This window comes from Panthera pardus, unplaced genomic scaffold, assembly GCF_024362965.1.
Source record: "Panthera pardus isolate Hobbes unplaced genomic scaffold, ASM2436296v1 HiC_scaffold_7, whole genome shotgun sequence".
Classification (NCBI taxonomy): Eukaryota; Metazoa; Chordata; class Mammalia; order Carnivora; family Felidae; genus Panthera; species Panthera pardus.
In genome coordinates this window covers 40,726,523-40,748,470 of record NW_026527002.1, presented here as the reverse complement: position 1 = coordinate 40,748,470, position 21,948 = coordinate 40,726,523, and the positions used below count along the sequence as shown (strand labels likewise).

At 36.9% G+C, this 21,948-nt stretch overlaps 1 protein-coding gene across 3 annotated transcripts in view; it reads left to right on the top strand.

The window, feature by feature from the left end:
• VIRMA (vir like m6A methyltransferase associated) overlaps positions 1-21,000 on the top strand; it is a 58,326-nt gene extending 37,326 nt beyond the window's left edge. For 2 of the 3 annotated variants that reach the window (XM_019453486.2, XM_019453485.2), the window contains exons 16-24: positions 943-1,160; positions 8,519-8,651; positions 11,901-12,053; positions 12,554-12,714; positions 13,367-13,463; positions 16,481-16,647; positions 17,106-17,437; positions 19,824-19,967; positions 20,653-21,000. In XM_019453486.2, the coding sequence (XP_019309031.1) occupies positions 943-1,160; positions 8,519-8,651; positions 11,901-12,053; positions 12,554-12,714; positions 13,367-13,463; positions 16,481-16,647; positions 17,106-17,437; positions 19,824-19,967; positions 20,653-20,807 (1,560 nt within the window). In that variant the 3' untranslated portion in view covers positions 20,808-21,000. The remainder of the gene's footprint in view (positions 1-942; positions 1,161-8,518; positions 8,652-11,900; positions 12,054-12,553; positions 12,715-13,366; positions 13,464-16,480; positions 16,648-17,105; positions 17,438-19,823; positions 19,968-20,652) is intronic. The other variant, XM_019453487.2, reaches the window with a different exon arrangement.
• Positions 21,001-21,948: the final 948 nt, after the last annotated feature.

Here is a 21,948-nt window from a genome sequence, read left to right as displayed (position 1 = left end):
GCCCCGCGTCAGGCTCTGGGCTGATGGCTCGGAGCCTGGAGCCTGTTTCCGATTCTGTGTCTCCCTCTCTCTCTGCCCCTCCCCCGTTCATGCTCTGTCTCTCTCTGTCCCAAAAATAAATAAAAAACGTTGAAAAAAAAAAATTTGGAAAAAAAAAAAAAAAAGTATATAAAAACTAGAGGAAAATATTTAGTTGAAAGACAATGCTTAAAATGTTTATTTGCTCCATCCATTTCTTTTTGTGATGTTTTAAATTCCAATATGTTCATTAAAATTAATTTCACTGGGGGCACCTAGGTGGCTCAGTCAGAGCCTGCTTGGGATTCTCTATCCTTCTCTCTATCTCTGCCCCTCTCCCGCACATGCATTCTCTCTCTCTCTCAAACTAAATAAACATTTAAAAATTTATTTCATTGAATGATTTCTTTATAAATTAAAAAGATATTCAAATGAATCAATAACACATGATTTAAAATCTTTTAGTACCAAAAGAATGTAACCACTTGAAGATAGAAACTACACTCAGTGCAGTACAGAAGGAAAAATGTGTAGGAGCACTTGGCTGGCTCATTCAGTAGAGTATGCAAATCTTGATCTTGGGATCATGAGTTCAAGCCTCACGTTGGGCATAGAGCCAGACAAACAATCAAACAAATAAGTGCAAGCTTAAAAAGAGATATTCTTTTAAAGTAAAAATATTGTAAAGTAAAATATTTGTCTTTGTTTCTTTAAGTGTATATCCTTGAATTACCTTTTATAGAAGAGCAAAATGACGCCATTGTTCTTAATGTGTTTGAATTTATATTTGGTGTGGGAAGGTGACAATGTTTTGATGAGATAATTACTAAGTATTAGTTGCTGTGTGTTTCTGAAATAAAAATGTTAATCGATTGTGATAATAATGAAAGAAAAATTTTTCCCTACTCCTCTCCACCCTCACAGGACATTGCGCTTATTTTGCCAAACTCTTCTGAAGGTTCTATTTCTGAACTGGAGCAGCTCTCCAATTCTCTACCAAACAAAGAATTGATGGCCTCAATCTGTGACTGTCTACTGGCTATGCTAGCTAATTCTGAGAGCAGTTATAGCTGTCTACTGACATGTGTCAGAACAATGATGTTTCTTGCAGAGCATGATTATGGATTATTTCATTTAAAAAGGTAATGCTTTATCTAATTTAATATATTCTTGGATTTAACTTTTCACTCTGTCATCCCTCCCCAAATTAGTTAATTCATTGCTGTTGTAGAAGGCTGAAGATGTGATTTCTTTCATGTGGAGAAATTTGTATTTATGGAAAGGATTTTTTAGTAGTGAAGTGTGCTAGTAATCCAATCTTCAGCATTAAAATATAAATTGAATAGATAGACAAATTAATGTGGACATCTTACAGTATTTAAGAAGGGAATCTTACTGTTCCAGGGGTATTAATTCACACTGTTTTTGTTTTGTTGATACATTTACCTGTAGTCCTTTAAAAGTGATGGTTGGTGTAGGGTGCGTGACTGGCTGAGTCAGTAGAGCATGCAGCTCTTTTTCTCAGGGTTGTGAGTTCAAGCCCCACATTGGTGTGGAGCCTACTTAAACAACAAACAAACAAACAGAAGTGATGGTGCTGTGATGGTGCTGTGATACTCTGTGCTGATTCTGTGTTTTTTATTCTGTAGAGAAGTGGCTGAGATAAAATTAATTTGAGATGATGTAAACCTCAAGTGTAATTTCTGCTTCAGTCTCTCTGTCCATGCCCTCATCTTTTTCTTCTCTAGGAAGGTAGCTGGATGTTATGTAGATTTGCTTGGAAATTTGTAGAAGTTTGTAGGATTATGAGACAGAAAGGAGAAGGAAACATGTTTGTGCTTCTCGTTAATTCTTGTAACATTGGTTGAAAACTTGCGTTCCAAATGCTCTTTGGTGCTGGCTCCTACCTTCTCCACTTCCTTCTCCTGAAAAACCTGTCTCCTCTTTTATATTCTCTTTCAGTTGGTGGCACCTGCTGAAAATCCAAGTTTTCCATTTCCTCCTACCCCGCCTTCTTAGTCTCTCACCATAATCTTTACATTTTACTCTGGAATGCCCCTTTTCCTATTGCCTGGGTATTTACTCTATATCCTTAAAGCTCATCTTCTACTCTCCATCTCCAGGAAAGCCAAAAAACTTTGCTTGATTCCTCCATTCCTAAGCTCTCATAGTATTATGTGTGATATGTTTAATTTTGCTGGATTCCTGTTTCTGGTCTTTTTTCTATTGGTAATCTTTTCCTAAGTTGTCTTAACCTATTCCAGTTTCTCTCTTTAGCTCTAATTTTTCTTCTAAGCTCCAAATAACCCATCCATTTATTTGATGTCTCTGCTTGACTTTCTATTGGACATCTCAAACTGAACAGATTTAAAGGAGAGCTCTTGAAATTCTTGCTCTCAAACATGTTTCTGTCTTGTTCATCCCAGTAAGTGTTATCACGTTAACTGTCCACACAAAACACCAAGATCTTGATTTCTCTCTTTTCCTTACTTCCTACGTGCAACCTATCAGTAAGTCCAGTGGATTATACCTCCAAAATTTATCCCTAATTTGATCACTTTTGTCCACTCTGTAGTTACCACCCTTGTCCAGTTCACTGTCATTTCGTGCATGACTCATTTCAGTAGCCTCCAGTCTACTTCTTGCTTCCACTGTTGTCCCCCTAAAATCTATTTTCTGAGCATTCAGACTGATTTTTTAAACTTAAAACAGGGGCGCCTGGGTGGCTCAGTCGGTTAAGAGTCCGACTTCAGCTCAGGTCACAATCTCACAGTCCGTGAGTTCGAGCCCCACGTCAGGCTCTGGGCTGATGGCTCAGAGCCTGGAGGCTGCTTCCTTCTGTGTCTCCCTCTCTCTCTGCCCCTCCCCCATTCATGCTCTCTCTCTGTCTCAAAAATAAACGTTAAAAAAAAAAAAAAAACAACTTAAAACAGATACATTTGTTGTTCTGCTGAAATGTTTCCAGTGGTTTCCTATTATACTGCAGTAAAATCCAAACTCTATAATGTTCTTTAAGGCTGTATACAATCTGGCCTTTGCTCATCTCTTTGACTTAACCTCATAGCTTTTTTATCCTCAGTTTTGCTACCTGTCAAGCTCATTTCTACCTCCAGACTTTTTTGTTTTGTTTTGTTTTCCTAAAATGTTTTTCCTCTAGATCCTTATAAGACTTATTTCTCACTTCACTCATGTATCTGTATAAATATTTTTCCTGTCAAAATACCTGTCTAAAATAGTGTATCCTGGGGTGCCTGACTGGCTTAGTTGGTAGAGCATGTGAGGCTTTTTTTTTTTTTAATGTTTATTTATTTTTGAGAGGGAAACCAGGCACGAACAGGGGAGGGGCAGAGAGAGAGGGAGACACAGAATCTGTAGCAGGCTCCAGGCTCCGAGCTGTCAGCACAGAGCCCGATGTGGGGCTCAAACTCACGGACCACAAGATCATGACCTGAGCCGAAGTCAGATGCTTGACTGACTGAGCCACCCAGGCACCCCAAACATGTGACTTCTAATCTCAAGGTCATGAGTTCAAGCCCCATGTTGGGCGTGGAGCCTACTTAAAGTAAAACAACAACAACAACAACAAAACACTAAAATAAGTCTATCTTTTGAGTCCCCATTCCTTATCCCCCTTTATATTTTTCACTGTATTTATACTGTTTGACATTGCATTATGTAGATTTATTGTTTATTTGAATATAAGCTACCCTAAGAAAGGGACTGTGTCTTCTTGACTTTAGTCCCCCAGCATTTAGAAACCTGGTACATAGTAGGCTCTATGAAAGAATAAAAATGGACACTGGATTCATTTAGTCCACAAATACTTATTGAATGCCACTTCTGGGCCAGATACTGATCTAGGTACTAAAGATTGAGTAAAATACATAGTATATTACAGAAAAACATTAAATAGAGCAGTTCAAGCTGCTGGTGAGTGCCAGAGTGAGGGTAGGAGTTGTCATTTGAAATACGGGGAGGTGATCAGGGAAGTCCTCACTGAGAAGGTGACCCTTGAACAAAGACCAAGACCCAAAGGTGAAGGGTGAAACATGTTAATATCCTGGGGGAGAACAATCACAAATAGCATGCCTAATGTGTCTGAGAAACAGTCATGAGGTCACGGTGGCTATCTTTGGAGTAAGAGAGCAAGGAGAAAAATGATAGGGCATAGGTCGGAGAAGTAACCTGGGGGGAAGATGGGGGTCAGCAGATCAAGGGCCTTTAGGGTTATTATAAGGGCCATTGTAAGATTTTGAGCAGAGGCAAAGAATGATCTGGTTTTTTATCTGCCTTTTTTTTTCTTATGAGCAGGTCACTATTTATGCTTTTTACATAGTTCTAACAACAACCCTGAAGCACGTCACAAAAAATTTTCTTTTTTGAGGTAATTGTACTTTCAGAAGAATTACAAAAATAATAGTACAGAGTTCAGATATGCCTTTCATCCACCTTTACCCCTATGTTAATGTCTTATGTAACCACTAAATATTTACCAAAACTGAGAAACTAACCTTGGCATAATACTATTAACTAAAATACAAAATTTATTTAGATTTTACAGTTTTTCTGTTAATGTTTTTTTCTGTTTTAAGATCCAAGACAGGATCCTACATTGCTTTTAGTTGTGATGTATCCTTTGTGTCCTGTATCCTTGTTTTTCATGACCATGACATTTTTGGAGAGTACTTGTTATTTTGTAGAATGTTCCTCAATTTAGCTTTGATTTTTTCTCATAATTAGATTGAGATTATGCTTTATTGAGAAGATTACACAGAGAGAAATACCTCTTTTAGTGCACCATATTAGGAAATGCTTGATATATTTCTGATGATATCCACTTTGATCACTTGACTGAGGTGCTGTCTGTCAGGATTCTGCACTGTAAACTTAATAATTTTACATTTTTAATTAAATATTTTGGAGAATATATTTCCAAAATATATTTCCATTGTGCAAATACAGGATCTTATTTCTGTGTAAAACTTTAGTCAGTAGGTTGAGCATCCAGTTGGCTCAGTAGGTTGAGCATCCAGCTTCCACTCAGGTCATGATCTCACAGTTCGTGAGTTCAATCCTTGGGTCGGACTCTACACTGACAGTGCAGAGCTTGCTTGGGATTTTCTGTCTTTCCCTCTCTCTCTGCCCCTCCCTGCTCATACACACACACGCACACACACACACACACACATACACACTCTCTCTCTCTATCTCTCTCTCAAAATAAATAAACATTTAAAAGTATTGTTAAAAACAAACAAAAACCCTTTTGTCCACTAATTTTAGTATTCATCAGTGAATCTAGGCATGTGGCAGGTTTTACTGTGGTATCCCAGTGCTGGTTTCCTATTTCTCTTAATCCTTTTTTAATTTTTTTGGTGGTTTATTTTTTATTTTTAAAATTTTTAATGTTTATTATTTTTGAGAGAGAGAGAGACAGAGCTTGAGACGGGGAGGGAGAGAGAGAGAAGGAGACACAGAATCTGAAACAGGCTCCAGGCTCTGAGCTGTCAGCACAGAGCCCGATGCGGGGCTTGAACTCACAAACCGTGAGATCATGACCTGAGCCGAAGTCAGACACTTAACCGAGTGAGCCACCCAGGTACCCCAATGGTTGTTTATTTTTGAGAGAGCAAAAGAGAATGAGCGGGGAAGGGTCAGAGAGAGAGGGAGACACAGAATCTGAAGCAGACTGCAGGCTGTAAGCTGTCAGCACAGAGCCCAACATGGGTCTTGAACTCAGGAATTGTGAGATCATGATCTGAGCCAAAGTCAGGAAGCTTAACTGACTGAGCCATGCAGGTGCCTCTCTCTTATTCCTTTTTAATTTATTAATTATCCTTCTATAAAGAAGAATTACCACTTTCTCCTCATTTATTTACTTATTCAGGGATATAAGTATGAATTTATGGACATTATTTTTTTTCTCTTTGTATGATAATCTGATACTATTGTTATTCATTTTGTTGCTCAGCTTGTGTCACTGATTTTGTTTCTTCTTATTGGATAGAGCTAGGAAATATATGCCTGTGTCCTAACTCATGCATATATATGTCTACATTTCTTTTTGTATCTATTTATTTGTATGTATGTATTTTTATTTTTATTTATTATTTTTTTTCAAGTTTCATGACATTGCTTTATTATCCATCAGAGTTCATCTCAGGGTCCATACAAATTCAGTCTTTCAGAGCACTATCTCTGGCTTGCGTATGTCAAATGTGGACCAGCCCTTGTGACTGTGGGACAGGTTAAGCCAAAGGGGCCCTGGCCTTTTGGTTTTAGGACTACATGGACATCCAGAGCCCTAGGGCATCAGAAGGGGTCCTGCCGAGAGCTGTTTGTGTGGAGGCTGGGCCAGATGTATTAGTGGGGAGCTGGCCTCTTTGCTGGGCCTAAGGGAAATAAAGTTAAAGATCTCTATTCTACATTGATCACATTCCCATTGGATGGAAATGTTGAACGCACTTTGGTCTTGACTGCAGCGATTCCCTCTGTTACTGTGTTTCTGACTCTGTCTTCGTTCACCCTTAGGAGCCATGGAGCTGGCACTTACTCAGCGGGCTCCTAGGGATGGCCATCAGGTTCCCACTGGGTTCTGTGCTCAGTAACAGCCATCAGCATCAGATATCCCAAAGGAGAATAGCCCTTCTATTCCTGAGCTTGGTGCTTGGCTGTTTGTAACAAGGGGAGGCAGACAGGATCCAGCTTGCCTCATTGCTCTGGTTGATTGAAGTGCCTTCCTCCTCCTTCTTTTTTTTCTTTAAAATATAATTTATTGTCAAGTTGGCTAACGTACGGTGTATATAGTATGCTCTTGGTTTTGGGGGTAGATTCCCGTGATTCATCACTTTGTATGTATTTTTTTAAATGAGTCCATACTGATATTTTGACTCTAATATTAGATGTTGATTCTAGCTTTCTCTCTTTCCTTGTAACCTTATTCATGTTTCATGTTGTGCAGTTGTGTGGATTTTGACAAATGTATAGAGTCATGTGTTTATTGCCACAGTTGCATACAGAACAGTTCCATCAGTGTACTACCTTTTTATAGACAACTTCTTTATAGGCTGAGCAGCAGGGGCAGCTGGGTGGCTCAGTTGGTTAAGCATCTGACTCTTGACTTCAGCTCAAGTCATGATCTCACAGTTCGTGAGTTCGAGTCCTGCGTCAGGCTCTATGCTGACAGCTCAGAGCCTGCTTGGGATTCTGTGTCCCTCTCTCTCTGCCCCTTCCCTACTTGCTCTCTGTCTCTTTCTCAAAATAAATAAAAAGATAAACTTAAAAAAAAAAAGTTGAGCAATAAAAATACCAGCTTAAAAGTTTAGATATTCTAATAGGTATGTAGTGGACCCCAGATTTTAATAGATCATGGAAGTATTTGCTTAAGGTTATATGTAGAGACTAGTAATTGGTGTAGTCCAGTTTTAAATCCATTCTTTTTCCATTAATCATATTATCTTTGTATTTAATCTCATTCCTGTGTGTTGTGCCTTGTCCATTCCAGTATTTTATAAAGTTCTCAAGAGCAGGAGTCTTTATCTTTCTCTTTTGTATTGTTTTACCAAAGTCTTCTATGATGGCATCTCAGAATCCATCTGAGTTATATTTTTCAAATGTAAACACTGCATGTTTAGTGTTAGTATAATCTTATTTTCATTTTGATTAATTATGAATTGTTACAACTCAAAGGGCACATTTGAATATTAGAATACTTTGTCCTTGAAATTCTCTTTTGATCAACAAAGAGCTGTGTAATTGTATAGAATAATTTTAGCAGGACTTGGATATGGTTGATTGTTATACTTAAATCTACCTATATCAGGAATTGGCAAACTATGGGCCACAGGTCAAATTCAGCTGACCACCAGTGTTTATAAATACAGATCTGTTGGAGCATAGCCAGCATTTATGTGCTGTTTATGTCTGTTTTCCCACTACACAAATGAGTTGAGTAGTGACTGACACTGGTGTTGTGTATAGAGAGAAACAGACTGCGTTTTTATTTAGCCAGCAAAGCATAAAATATGTACCATTAGGTTCTTTACATAAAAAGTTTGCAGGCCCCCAGTCTATACCCTTGATTTTCTTCTGTCAAATTATAGTAATAATAATAATTATTATTAAATAATTTACATAATAATTATTACATAAAGCAGGCTTTCTGGTCAGGCTTCTGAGACGGCTATAACCTCCTTGTATTAGAGAAATCCTCAGGCTATAAAAAGTATAAAAAATAGGGAATTTGGAGTTTCTTTTGCTAAGTTTTATATCTTTATTATTTGGGGGAAATTTTTTCTTTTTTTGTGGGGGGCTTGAAGCTTATTTTTAAAAGAAGGTATCTGTAGATATTGCTTTGTTAAATGGTGTTGTGTACATAGGCACACCAAAACATTTTTTAAATGATGGATTGAATTTTGTTCTGTCTGAACTGGAGATCGTTTATTTCTCATACTAGATTTATATGTTTAAATTTTGAGACATATTCTCTCTTTATTTACAGTTCTTTGAGGAAAAACAGTAATGCTCTGCATAGTTTACTGAAACGAGTGGTCAGCACGTTTAGTAAGGACACAGGTGAACTTGCATCTTCATTTTTGGAATTTATGAGACAAATTCTTAACTCTGACACAATGGTAAGTGTACATAAATGTATATGTATGTATTTGGTATTTTTTAAATTTATAGACTTTTGTCATAAGTTAAAAAAAATCACTTGCATTCAAAAATATCTTGAAATATTTTTGGAAGTTTGAACTTAGAATAATGTTTTTTTTTTTCCTGTGTCCTTACCCGACTATAAATGCAAGGTTTTAATTTCTAAAAAAGTAGGTGTTTTAGAGTAGAATTTACTGAACTCTTTTTAAATCTATTAAACATCATTAATTTGTGAATACTCTGTAACTTGGCAACTTAGAGAAAAATACTCCTTACAGAGCCTTCATCTTTTATATAATTTTTTACATTGAGTTATCTTGCCAGGGACACTCAGGGCAGTCAAATTTTATTAGTCTCTTAATCAGATATTTACCTTCTGTCATTTAATTGAGCATTTACTCATTGTGTTTTGGATATTGTGCTTTCGGGGTGATTGCAAAGTTTATTACACTAGGGTATTTTGGATCCATCATAGATACTAAGTATCTATTTCTCTAAAATCTTACTGTTAAAATCTAATTAAGAATTTCTCCTGGGGCACCTGGGTAGCTTAGTCTGTTAAGCCTCTGATTCTTGATTTTGGCTCAGGTCATGATCTCATGGTTTGTGAGTTTGAGCCCTGCGTCGGGCTGTGCACTGACCACGTGGAGGCTGCTTGGGATTCTCTGTCTCCATCTCTCTCTGCCCATCTCCTACTCACGTGCGCTCGTTCTCTCTCTCTCTCTCTCAAAATAAATAAACTTTAAAAAAAAATCTCTCCCATCATATTTTCCAAAATCTAGTATATGTTGTGGACACAATTCCAGAAACCTTTAATAGGCTTGCCTTTAAAAAGTGTTTTTGGTCAGATAAGTTTGGAAAAGTCTCCCCTGATGGAACTTAACTGTGCACATTAGTATACTAAAAGTTCTGAAAGTTCCTGGATAAATAGAAACTTGCTTTACTATAGTCTAATCTAGCTTTTCCCAAATGGATTGCCTGCAAAATACTTTGTGTGTGTGTGTGTGTGTGTGTGTGTGTGTGTGTGTGTGTGTACGTGTACATGTGCATATACTGTTAACATCCTGTGGGTCTGTATTCTGTCAACACTGGTTTAAGAAATTCAGCTCAAGGGCACCTGCGTGTGTCAGTGGGTTGAGTATCTGACTTCAGCTCAGGTTATGATCTTATGGTTGGTGAGTTCAAATGCCACATCCAGCTTGCTGCTGTCAGCACAGCTCGCTGCTCCTCCCCTGCTCACGCTTTCTTTCTTAAAAAAAAAAAAAAAATTCAGCTCATATTTAAGATTTGTGTTTGGGAAGAATTGTGGAGGACCTGTTTAGTTCAGTTTTACCAAAATAAATATAATATGGGATGATTTCATAAGGTAAAATTAAGTAAAATTACTGTTTAGTAAACATGTAATGCGTGTAATTTATATTAAGAATATCTACTCCTCCAGTAAGGGATGCCTCGCTGGCTCAGTCAGGAGAACATGAGACTTGGCTCTTGAGTTCAAGCCTCACATTGGGCATGGAGCCTACTTAAAAATTTTTTTCTGTTTTACTCTAGTAAGCACCTCTTGGCTGCCTGTTGTTTTTGTAGTTTTTTTTTATACTGATTTTACTGGCAGATTTGTGTTTGCTTTGTGTCAGATATACTTTATTAAAGTGATTAAGTTTACCAGATGCTTTGATCATTAAAGATCAGATTTTGATTCTGAAAGGTAAAGAGCATATTTAATGGTAGCACTATAGCTACCGTAAAGAAATTTTAGGAGTTTTTATGTAATGGAAGACTAATTAGTTTTACCAGATCCTAAGTGGTGTGTTGTTAATAAATCAGTTTGACAGATTTTCTTATGCATGTCATCAATTAAACAGTTTCTAATCAAAAACCACTAACCAGTGTTCATTCTTGTTATCCAGAAGCTGCTGGTCCCTGAGGACTGCTAATTAATGCTTTTATTCATCCCTCACCAGTGCATTTCCTTTTCTTACCTCCTTCATTGGGAAGGTCAAGGCCATCCTGTTTGGTTTCTAAATCTTTTCACTCTCCCTTAGATTCTTTCCCTGTTTTTTCTAACCTGTTGTTTCCTTCCTTAATCAGAGGAGAATATCCCTTCCGCCCCTCCCCCATCATTTCATTTCTATCTATGACATATATCTTACACCTTCTAATATCCTATCTGGCACCTTTTCCCTCTCCTGTTTCTCCTTGCCCTTGGCTACTTGATAGAATCTCTGAATATCCAAAATCAAATTCATTATCTTCCCCCATAAACTTGATTTATCTGTCTTACTTTTATATCATGATCTTCCCTGAACTTCACGATAGAAATCATGAAATAGTAGCCAACTTTCCTCCTTTTCTTCATCCTCTTCAGCAGCTGTCATTCGTATCAGTTTTATTTATAATACCTTTCATATTTCATTTTCTTTTGTATTTTACCACTATTACCTTAGATTTCCTTCCTGCTGCTGCTTTTTTCGTAATGTGTTTATTGAAGTATGATCTGCATCTCATAAAATTCACCCCTTTAGTTTTTAGTATATTGTACAATCATCTCTGCTATGTAATTTCAGAATGCTTTCGTAATCCCAAAAAGAAGCTCTGTGCCCATAACAGAAACTCCTCTTTTCCCCTTTTAGCCCATGGCAATCACTAATCTACTTTTCCATCTCTATATCAGTCTCTGCAAAAAGATTGCTGGGATTTTGATAGGAATTGTATTGAAATTTGGGAGTATCACTATCTTAATACCTTTTACTATATGGCTTACTTTTTTTTAAAACAGGAAATATTAACTTTTTTCATTACAGAATATAGCCCTAAATACAATAGTTACTGTTTACTTTAGTTCTTTGCTTTATCTCTAGAAAGATAAATTCAGGTTTCATCAGTTCTTTATTTTAGTAGTAGGCATTTTATTAACTTAAGTATCAATCAGTATGTTACATGCCCAGCAAGTGCCAGTGTATTTGCCATTGGATATTTTTGTTAAGAAACCTTGCTGCTAGTATGTTGAATATGTGTGTTTAGCTATTTATTATGTGAGTCTTACTCAAAGAAAATGCATTTCAGCCTTAAGCTGATTAACTCTTTCTTAAAACTAGCCATTTATACTGGTGTAAAACCAAAACACTTAGGGGAAGATTGCAGCAAATGGCTTAAATATCTGTATAAGTGTGGAAGCATCTTTGCAAATTTCTCTGCTCTCAAATTTAACTTGTGTGTGACATTTACAGGGATGTTGTGGAGATGATAGTGGTCTCATGGAAGTAGAGGGAACTCATCCGTCACGGACAATGAGTATTAATGCTGCAGAGTTAAAACAGCTTCTACAAAGCAAAGAAGAAAGTCCAGAAAATTTGTTCCTTGAACTAGAGAAGCTTGTTTTGGTAAAAAACAAAAACAAAAACAAAAACAAAAACAAAAACAAAACAAAAAACAAAGAAAAACAGAAGCAAAATAAAAACATTTGCTCATTCCTAAGATATATTTTTTTCTCTTTTTGACTAGTGCAAGTTTTTCAGTGACCTTTTTAAATAGTGAACCTTCAGGTGGATACCTGTAATAAAGTTTGAAATAACTCTTTGAATTAATAATTTGGAGTGAAGTCCTCCATACTGTTATGAATCTTAAGGAAGAAGGCATTAGTTTTTGAATTATCTATTTGAATGCAGGATGTCCCCTGCTACCATTCTTTAGAAATAAAATGACAAATGTTTTTGGTATTTGTTTTATTTGAATATGTTTAATGTTCATAAGTTTTTGACAGTTTTCCAAATTTCTTAGTAATCAAAAAATACAACCTTTTCTACTAAAGAGTCAGTAGATTATGGGCATAAATGTTCAAGTTTTACCTGTATCATCTTATTCTGCTTTTGTCTATATCTAGGAACATTCAAAAGATGATGACAATCTGGATTCTTTGTTGGACAATGTAGTTGGACTTAAGCAGATGCTGGAGTCATCTGGTGATCCTTTACCTCTTGGTGACCAGGATATAGAACCAGTACTTTCAGCTCCAGAATCTCTCCAGAATCTGTTTAATAATAGGTAAAACAAGCAATGTTTTGTGGTTGAGTATTGTATATTTAATGACCGAGGTCTAGAGAGGGCCAACAAGCTATTTTTGTTACGGGCTGGATAATAAAAATTCTAGGCTTTGTAGGCCACATTCAGCCTATGTTGCATATTCTTCTGTAGCATTTTGTTTGTTTCCTATGTTTTTTTAAAACTCTTAAATAATAGGGGCACCTGGGGTGGCTTAGTCAGTTAAGCATCCGACTCTTGATCTCAGCTCAGGTCTTGATCTCAGTGTTGTGAGTTCAAACCCCATGTTGGGCTCTGTGCTGGGTGTGAAGCCTACTTAAAAACAAAATGAAACAAAACTTAAATAATAAATCATTTCTATCTTACAGGCTATACACAAGCAGGCTGGCAGAATGGAGGCTATACTTTACTGATACTTCTAGAGCATAACTATTCAGTGTGATGGAATTACTCTCTAAATTTAGAAAAATTAAATATGGCCAGTTTCTGTACACATTGCTACAGTGTAATAAACTTGGCTTTTAAGTACTAATTTTACTAACAGTTTTGAGGGTGACATTTTAAATTGTACATTGTACAGATTTTGCTTAGAAGATAAGCTAAAATAATTTGATTTTGGAATTCTGCTTTTTACCAAATGTCTTTTCTGTTCTAGGACTGCATATGTGCTAGCTGATGTCATGGATGATCAGTTGAAATCCATGTGGTTCACTCCATTTCAGGCTGAAGAGATTGATACAGATCTGGATTTGGTATAAGTAATTTTATTACTAAATATTTAGAAAAAAGTTATTGTTGATTTTTTTGGTTTTTGTGTGTATTATTAGCACTAAAATAAGATACATGTTGTATGGCTGTTAAAAGCCCATTGAGGGGATGCCTGGCTGGCTCCGTCGTAGAGCATGCAACTCTTCATTGTATAGTAAGTTTGAGCCCCACCGTGGGTAATAGAGATTACTTAAAAATAAAATCTTAAAAACAAACAAAAAAAGGCCCGTTTGAGGACCAGTACTGCATTATTTTCATATCGGCTGCCCACTTAATGGTATCCAGGACATTCAGTATCTTATGCTACTTATTTTGCTTCTTTCTAGTTAGTGATCTGTATATTTGAGAATGAGATGCTTTCTTTTTTCTTTTTCTGTTTTTTAGAGAGAGAGTGAGAGCAGGGGAGAGGGCCAGAGGGAGAGAGAGAATCTTAAGCAGGCTCCATTCTTGGTGGGGAGCCCGATGCAGGTCTTGACCCTGGGATCATGACCTGAGCCAAAATCAAGAGTTGGACACTCAACTGTCTGAGCCACCAAGGTGCCCTGAGAATGAGATTCTTTGGGGAAAAATTATGTTTTTGCCTAAGTACTCTGAGGCACTTTGTTTTCTTATATTTGTAGGGTATAGAATAGAGAAAAGTATCCCACAGAATTATAATTCATTTCTGTTTTGGGGTTTAAGGAAAGGAATGGTATTGTGGCAATCTACTTTTAATTTTGGGGCAAATGTGAAGAATCTATTTATTAAAATAACATAGGTACAAAAGGGAATTCGCATTCTTAAACGTAATGCTGAACATGTAAGAGTATAGTTAAACATTTAAAATTAGAAGCATGGTGATTTATGTTTCTCAGAGCCATATTAGGGAGGATGATTTCAGCCACATATTATACTATGTATTATTTTTTTCTTGATCAGAAAAATAAATATATTTGCTTATTCCCTGGTCCAAAAAGTGTTAGTATTTATTATATGCAATAAGACTAAAAGAATTATTTACTTCATGCTTAAGGTGTATTTAATATATTTGAGAGCTCCTTTCCCTTCTTTTAAACTATTGCATAAAATCTGGGGTGCCTGGAAGGCTCAGTTGATTAAGTGTCTGACTTTGGCTCAGGTCAGGATCTCACCACCCGTTAGTTTGAGCCCTGTGTCAGGCTCTGTGCTGACAGCTCAGAGCCTGGAGCTGCTTTGGATTTTGTGTTTCCCTTTCTTTCTGCCCTCCCCCACTTGCATTCTGTCTCTTTCTCTCAAAAATAAATAAACATTAAAAAATTTAATATCGCATAAAATCCGATTTAAATTGCATTAGAGAATTAATTTCTCACGGTGCCTGGATGGCTCAGTCAATTGGGTGTCCAACTTTGCTTAGGTCATGATCTCAGTTTATGTGAGTTCGACCCCTACATCAAGCTTGCTGCTGTCGATGTAGGACCTGCTTCAGACTCCCTGTCCCCCTCTTCTCTGCCCCTCCCCTGTTCTCTCTCTCTCAAAAATAAATGAACATTTTTTAAAAAAAGAATTAATTTCTCTTGGGGTGCCTGGCTGACTTAGTCAGTAGAGCAAGCATGTGACTCTTGATCTTGGCGTTGTCAGTTAAAGCCCCACATTGGGCGTAAAGCTTGCTTAAAAATTACAAAAAGGGCGCCTGGGTGGCTCATTTGGTTGTGTCTGACTCTTGATTTCGGCTTGGGTCATGTTCCAGGGTTGTAGGATTGAGCCCCATGTTGGGTTCCACCTTGAACATGGAGCCTGCTTAAGATTTTCTCTCTCCGGCCCCTCTCCCCTGCTAACACGCTCTCTCAAATTAAAAAAAAATAATAATTTCTTCTTTAGTGTAAATTGCCAATGATTCTTTAGAACTGTTCTGTACAATAGAACTGTATGCAGTAACAGAAATGTTCAGAAATGTGCTCTGTTTAGTATAGTAGCCATTAGCCTTATGTGACTGTTGAACAACGAAATGTTGCTAGTGTGACTGAAGAACTGAATTTTATTTTTTATTTAATTTTAATTAATTTAAATTTAAATAGGTGCAAGAGGTTAAGGGGCTACCTACCATATCTAGCATCATAGATCTAAAATATTTGTTAGAAGGATGTTGTTTTTTTTTATAACTTTTATATTGAATCACAACTGTCTTTATTGTAACCTTACATGGTTTAGAAAATTTGGGGTTTTAGGTTTGCTAAATTTAAATAAAACTTAAGTAAACATAATTTTTATTTCTCTGGAAGTAAACTTAGATTGGACCCTCATTAAATGCATAGAACTTTGAGATCTGTGGCACAGAATCCTTTTATAATAGATATGTTGACTATACAGGGCTTACAAAGTATGTTATTTTCAGATTCTTTGGGAAACGTTTTGGAGATGCTACTTTATTAATTTATATAGATAAATTCTGAGTTCCTTGTCAGACAGCAGAGGCCTCCCAAATTTGACAACCCTTCTTTGAGGAAGAATGCCACTCTCTTCCATCCCTCCAAAATGCAGCTGAATTCCTAAGATTTTTAACTACCAATGATGTTGCTTTTTGAAAGGATAAGGGAAAGGGGTGCCTGACTGGCTTAGTCAATGGAGCATACAACTCTTGATCTTGAGATTGTGAATTCAAGCCCCATGTTGGATGTAGAGATTACTTAAAAATAAATTCTTTAAAAAAAAGGTGGGGGGGGGTGCACTTGGGTGGCTCAGCTGGTTAAGTGTCTGACTCTTGGATTCATCTCGGGTCACGATCTCTGGTTTGTGGGATTAAGCCCTGTGTTGGGCTCCCTGCTCACAGTGCAGAGCCTGCTTGGGATTCTTTCTCCTCTCTTTCTCTCGCTCTCTCAAAATTAATTAATTAAAAAAAAAAAAGGATGAGGGAAAGAGGCCGACCTATAATTTATTTATTATGAGAGTCAAAGCTAATTTATAGGAAATAAGAATTTTAATAAATGTTACATTAATAATTATATTTAAGATTATTTTTCATTTTGTTTAATTTTTATGATTGCAGGTAAAGGTTGACCTAATTGAGCTCTCTGAAAAATGCTGTAGTGACTTTGACTTGCACTCAGAATTAGAGCGCTCATTTTTGTCAGAACCATCGTCTCCAGGGAGAACTAAGACTACTAAAGGATTCAAACTTGGGAAGCACAAGCATGAGACCTTTATAACTTCAAGGTAAAACTTTTTCTACTGAAGATCTTGACAGTGGTCATGGAAGCTTATTTCTTGCAATGTATTTTAAGATAGACACTAACTATAAGAGAAAAAAGGAAGTTGACATAATACTTGAGTCATGAATATTGTTTGGAATTTTTTTTAAGATAATACTTTGGCCAGGATATCCCTGGTACTTTTGTTATGTTCTTCTACTTTATGAGAGTTTGGAAGGTTTGAACAAGAGGTGAACTGGATTATTTTAAATAATTGTTAGTCATATCATAAAATGTGAGTACCATTCTTAGCTAGTTTTGTTGTCCATCCCTGGAGAGGAATAGAGATGTTTGCAGTGTTAACACAATTGAAATAAGAACTAATTGAAATGTAGTTTTCAATATTACAAAGACTGACTTAAATATTCATTGGAAATAGGAAAAAAAAGAATAAGTTTTCATGGAGTGTTTTTATTTTAATAGCGGGAAGTCTGAATACATCGAACCTGCCAAACGAGCTCATGTTGTGCCACCACCAAGAGGAAGGGGCAGGGGAGGATTTGGACAGGGTATACGACCCCATGATATTTTTCGTCAGAGAAAACAGAACACAAGCAGACCACCATCTATGCACGTGGATGACTTTGTTGCAGCTGAAAGTAAAGAAGTGGTCCCTCAAGATGGAATACCCCCACCAAAACGACCACTCAAAGTATCACAGAAGATTTCTTCTCGTGGTGGATTTTCAGGCAATCGAGGAGGACGGGGTGCTTTTCACAGTCAGAATAGGTTTTTCACACCACCTGCTTCAAAAGGTAATTATTTATGTATATTTTCTAGTGGGTTAGAATATTGGAATATTAACATATTTAATAGAAGTGATTTAGATGTGGGGCACCTGGGTGACTGAGTCAGTTGAGCGTCTGACTTCGGCTCAGGTCATGATCTCGTAGTTTGTGAATTCAAGCCCCGCGTAGGGCTCTGTGCTGACAGCTCAGAGCCTGGAGCCTGCTTCAGATTCTGTGTCTCCCCCTCTCTCTGCCCCTTCCCCGCTCATGCTCTGTCTCTCTCTGTCTCTCAAAAATGAATAAACGTTTAAAAAAGTTAAAAAAAAATCACTTTTTTTTAAAAGAAGTGATTTAGATATAAGTGATTCAGATGAAGTACTTTTCAGTTACTACAATTAAGCGACTTCTCAGACCACTGGTAACTATTTGCTGAGTACTTTATTGGATAGAAAAAAGAAATCTTTTTTTTTTTTTTTTAATTTTTAAAAAAATTTTAACAATTTAAAAAATTTTTTTAAATGTTTAATTTGAGAGAGAGAGAGCAGAGTACAAGTAGGAGAGGGGCAGAGAGAAAGGGAGACACAGAATCTGAAGCAGGCTCCAGGCTCTGAGCTGTCAGCACAGGGCCCAGTGCAGGGCTTGAATTCACGAGCCACGACATCATGACCTGAGCTGAAGTTGGACATTTAACCAGCTGAGCCACCGAGGCACCCCAGAAAAAATCTTTTTTAGGTTAATATTTAATTAATTGCATGTTTAGTGATAAGTTTAAAAGAAGTCAGTTGGCTAATTATTTTCCTTTTTTTATTGAAAATTGTGTTTATCCTTTCTGAATAGTACATATACAATCTCACAGTTCTACTTGCCAACAATTTCCTTAGGATTCTTCTACGTAGTTAACCATTGATTCTCTTATCTACTTGCTTCTTGATGTTATATTTAATTTGTTGTGTTTTTTTTTTTAAGATTTAATTATTTATTTATTTTTAAATTTTATTTTACAGAGACAGAGAGAGAATGTGTGAGCAGGGGAGAGGGGCGGAGGGGGAGAGAGAAAATCTTAAACAGGTTCCACACTTAGTGGAGGGCCTGACACAGGCTTGATCCCACAAACTTCAGATCATGACCTGAGCTGAAATCAAGAGTTGGATACTCAACTGACTGAGCCACCCTGGCGCCCCTTAAGATTTTATTTTTAAATCTCTACACCCAACATAGGGTTCGAATCCACAACCTCAAGGTCACGAGATATATGTTCTATCGACTGAGACAGCCAGACACCCCTATTTAATCTGTTTTAAATTATTTCAAGATTTTGCCTGTGAATGAATTCCATTTGAAATGTTGTACACCTGTCATACCTGTTTCAGAATGCTACCCTCCTTATGGGCTCTAGGGAGACCACTGCACAGCAGAGCTTTTTTTTAAAAAAAAATTTTTTTTTAACGTTTATTTATTTTTGAGATAGAGAGAGACAGAGCATGAATGGGGGAGGGTCAGAGAGAGGGAGACACAGAATCCGAAACAGGCTCCAGGCTCTGAGCTGTCAGCACAGAGCCCGACACGGGGCTCGAACCCACAGACCGCGAGATCATGACCTGAGCCGAAGTCAGCCGCCCAACCGACTGAGCCACCCAGGCGCCCCTGCACAGCAGAGCTTTAAGTTACAAATCTTGTTTCTTTTATTTTAAGTTACTGTTGTGGAAAAAATTTTTTTAAAGATTTTATTTTTATGTAATCCCTACACCCAATGTGGGACTCAGACTCACAACCCCAAGATCAAGAGTTGCATACTCCACCTACTGAGCCAGCCAGGCGCCCCTACTATTGTGGAATGTAACAGAAAACCACAAAACTTGTTTTATTGATTGTCAAAGGTGGCTACTTTAACTTACTGCATGATATTTTTTGCTTCTGTGATTTATTAAACATTATTCCTTGTTTAAAAAAAGTTTCAAGATTTCAGAAATTAGGTATACTTGTAGAAATTATACTTCGCTAGTGGATTGTTGACATGTTTTCATGCTGCTGAGTTAAAGAGGTTGGTAGTGAAAGTGAATAGCAGTTTATATTAATAGCAAATACATAGCTGTGTTGGGACTATTATGTAAAACACTCTCATATCAACCCTTTGAGGTAGATTCTGTTAGTACACCCACTTTACAGAAGAGAAAACTATCAGCTGACCAGGATATATAAATGTAAGTGACAGAACCAGTATTTGAATGCTGGCGGTCTGGCTGTAGAGCCTCTGCTTCTAACCACATACGATGCTGCCACACTGTAGTATATAAGCCAGAATTTCACTGTTTCTCTTTCATTACTTTGAAGAATAAGAAAAGCCTGTTGAGTCTTTTTTAATTCAGTTGAAGTTGTGAAAATAGTAGATTTTGATTGTGTTTTCTCTTTTTAGGAAACTACAGTCGTCGGGAGGGGACAAGAGGCTCCAGTTGGAGTGCTCAGAATACTCCTCGAGGAACTTACAATGAAAGTCGTGGAGGCCAGAGCAATTTTAACAGAGGACCTCTTCCACCGTTGCGACCACTTAGTTCTACAGGTATACATCCTTCCAAGTTGATATCGCTGAGGCAGGGAATTGGGTGGGGCGTGGGGGTGAATCCTTTTTAAGTTGTCAGATGTCATATACTCTCATTCTGAGAGAGGATATTTTAGAGCATAGACTTATAATTCTAAAGTCAATTTAATTTTATATCTGCAAATGAATGCCCAATGTTCATATTCTGTGGGAATAAAAAAATTCTGGATTCTGAATACACGTATAATCTGAGCAGTTTCACAGTGATGTGCTGATAATGAAAGCCAATCCTTAAGATACTTTTTTGACCAAAGTATTTTAGTAATAGAGATATCTTCATACAGTGGATTCTATTTTTGTTTATAATATTGGTGTTGTGTGAGTAGGCACATAACCTGTTTTTCCTCAAACATTACTGTATCAAGTCCAGAATTCTTCTGGTCAGAGGTAGCTTTTGGTTTCATATTCACTTACTTTTTTATAACAGCTTTATTTGCGATATAATTCTCACATATCATACAATTTACCTATTTAAGGTAGACAGTTCAGCAGTCTTCATCACATTTACAGAAAGAACCTGCACATGGATTTTAAAGGGGCAAAGAGTAATTCCTCTCTTAGTTTGAGCTCAGTTTTATAGGTTACTATTTCTATAGTGGGAATGTAAAGGGTGTTATGACTAAAAACTATATTCTTTTTTTTATAGGCTACCGCCCAAGTCCTCGTGACCGTGCTTCCAGAGGTCGTGGGGGACTTGGACCTTCCTGGGCAAGTGCAAATAGCGGCAGTGGAGGCTCAAGAGGAAAGTTTGTCAGTGGAGGCAGTGGTAGAGGTCGTCATGTACGATCCTTTACACGATAAAAATCCTTTTGGGAACATCCTGAGTGTATACGAACATTTCATGAGGACAATAAAAGTAAAATAAGACATTAAAGGACCAACTTAGACTTAGCAGTTATCTGGAGACATCTGAGAGAATATTTTTATCTGAAGAAAGCAGATTTTGTTTGATACCTAACACAAGATTTCAATAAAAATCCAAACTTTGTATGTACGTTTGTATATATTTTTTCCCTTTCATATATAACTATTTACAAAATTTCTTAGGTAGAAAATGAACAATGAAGTGACTTTGGTTTTAGTGTATTTTTGCCTATGCCACAGATGTCCTCAATACTTTCTCAGCTCATGGTGCCCTTTAGTGTTGCAGTAACTTTTTCACAGCACAGCTAAGCCAAAAGAAGTACCTAATACTTCTATTTATTAACAGGTGGGTCCAAACAGCTTAATAAGAATTTATATCATAACCATGAGTAACTGTGAACACTGCCACCTTCTTAGACTTTGGAACCAGCTTGGACACCATCAGTATCATTTCCTGTTCCACAGTGCTTTTTGCATAGTACTTTTTATCAGAACTGCTGAAAACCTGGTTTTGCAAAGATACACTGTCATGAGAAAATTTAGTGCTAATTAAAGTACCTTGAAGTAGTAGTTTGTGTTGTGTCCAACAGATGTGTTACTCTCAAAAATTTAAAATACCCTGTGACATCTGTGTTAATTTACTAGGATGCCCTGGTGCTGGGAATCTTTTGGCTGTACCAAAAGAAACCTGACACTCTTCTTCATATTAGAAAGAAATATGTACGTACTTTGTGTTTCAACTTTATACCTACTTATGCTATTTTATTATGCAATTTTTTAAAGCCTAAATGAGACATAGCCTAATAATGGTCTTTTGAGAGTCAGAAACATCTAATAAAGTCTGGACTTTACATACAGAAATAAAGTTGATAACTTTGAGAAAATAGCCATATTTTCCCCAAGGGTATCTTGACTCAGCCTATATAACTGGCATAAAATATAGAGTTCTTAAACAACAGGAGTGTATGAGTCTCATGCCATCCCTATATCACTGTTTTGCCAAACTATTTGTGGGAATATAAAGTATGTTTGTTTGGAAAATACTTTAAAGAACTCTGAGCTCTGAGCTCTAAAGACT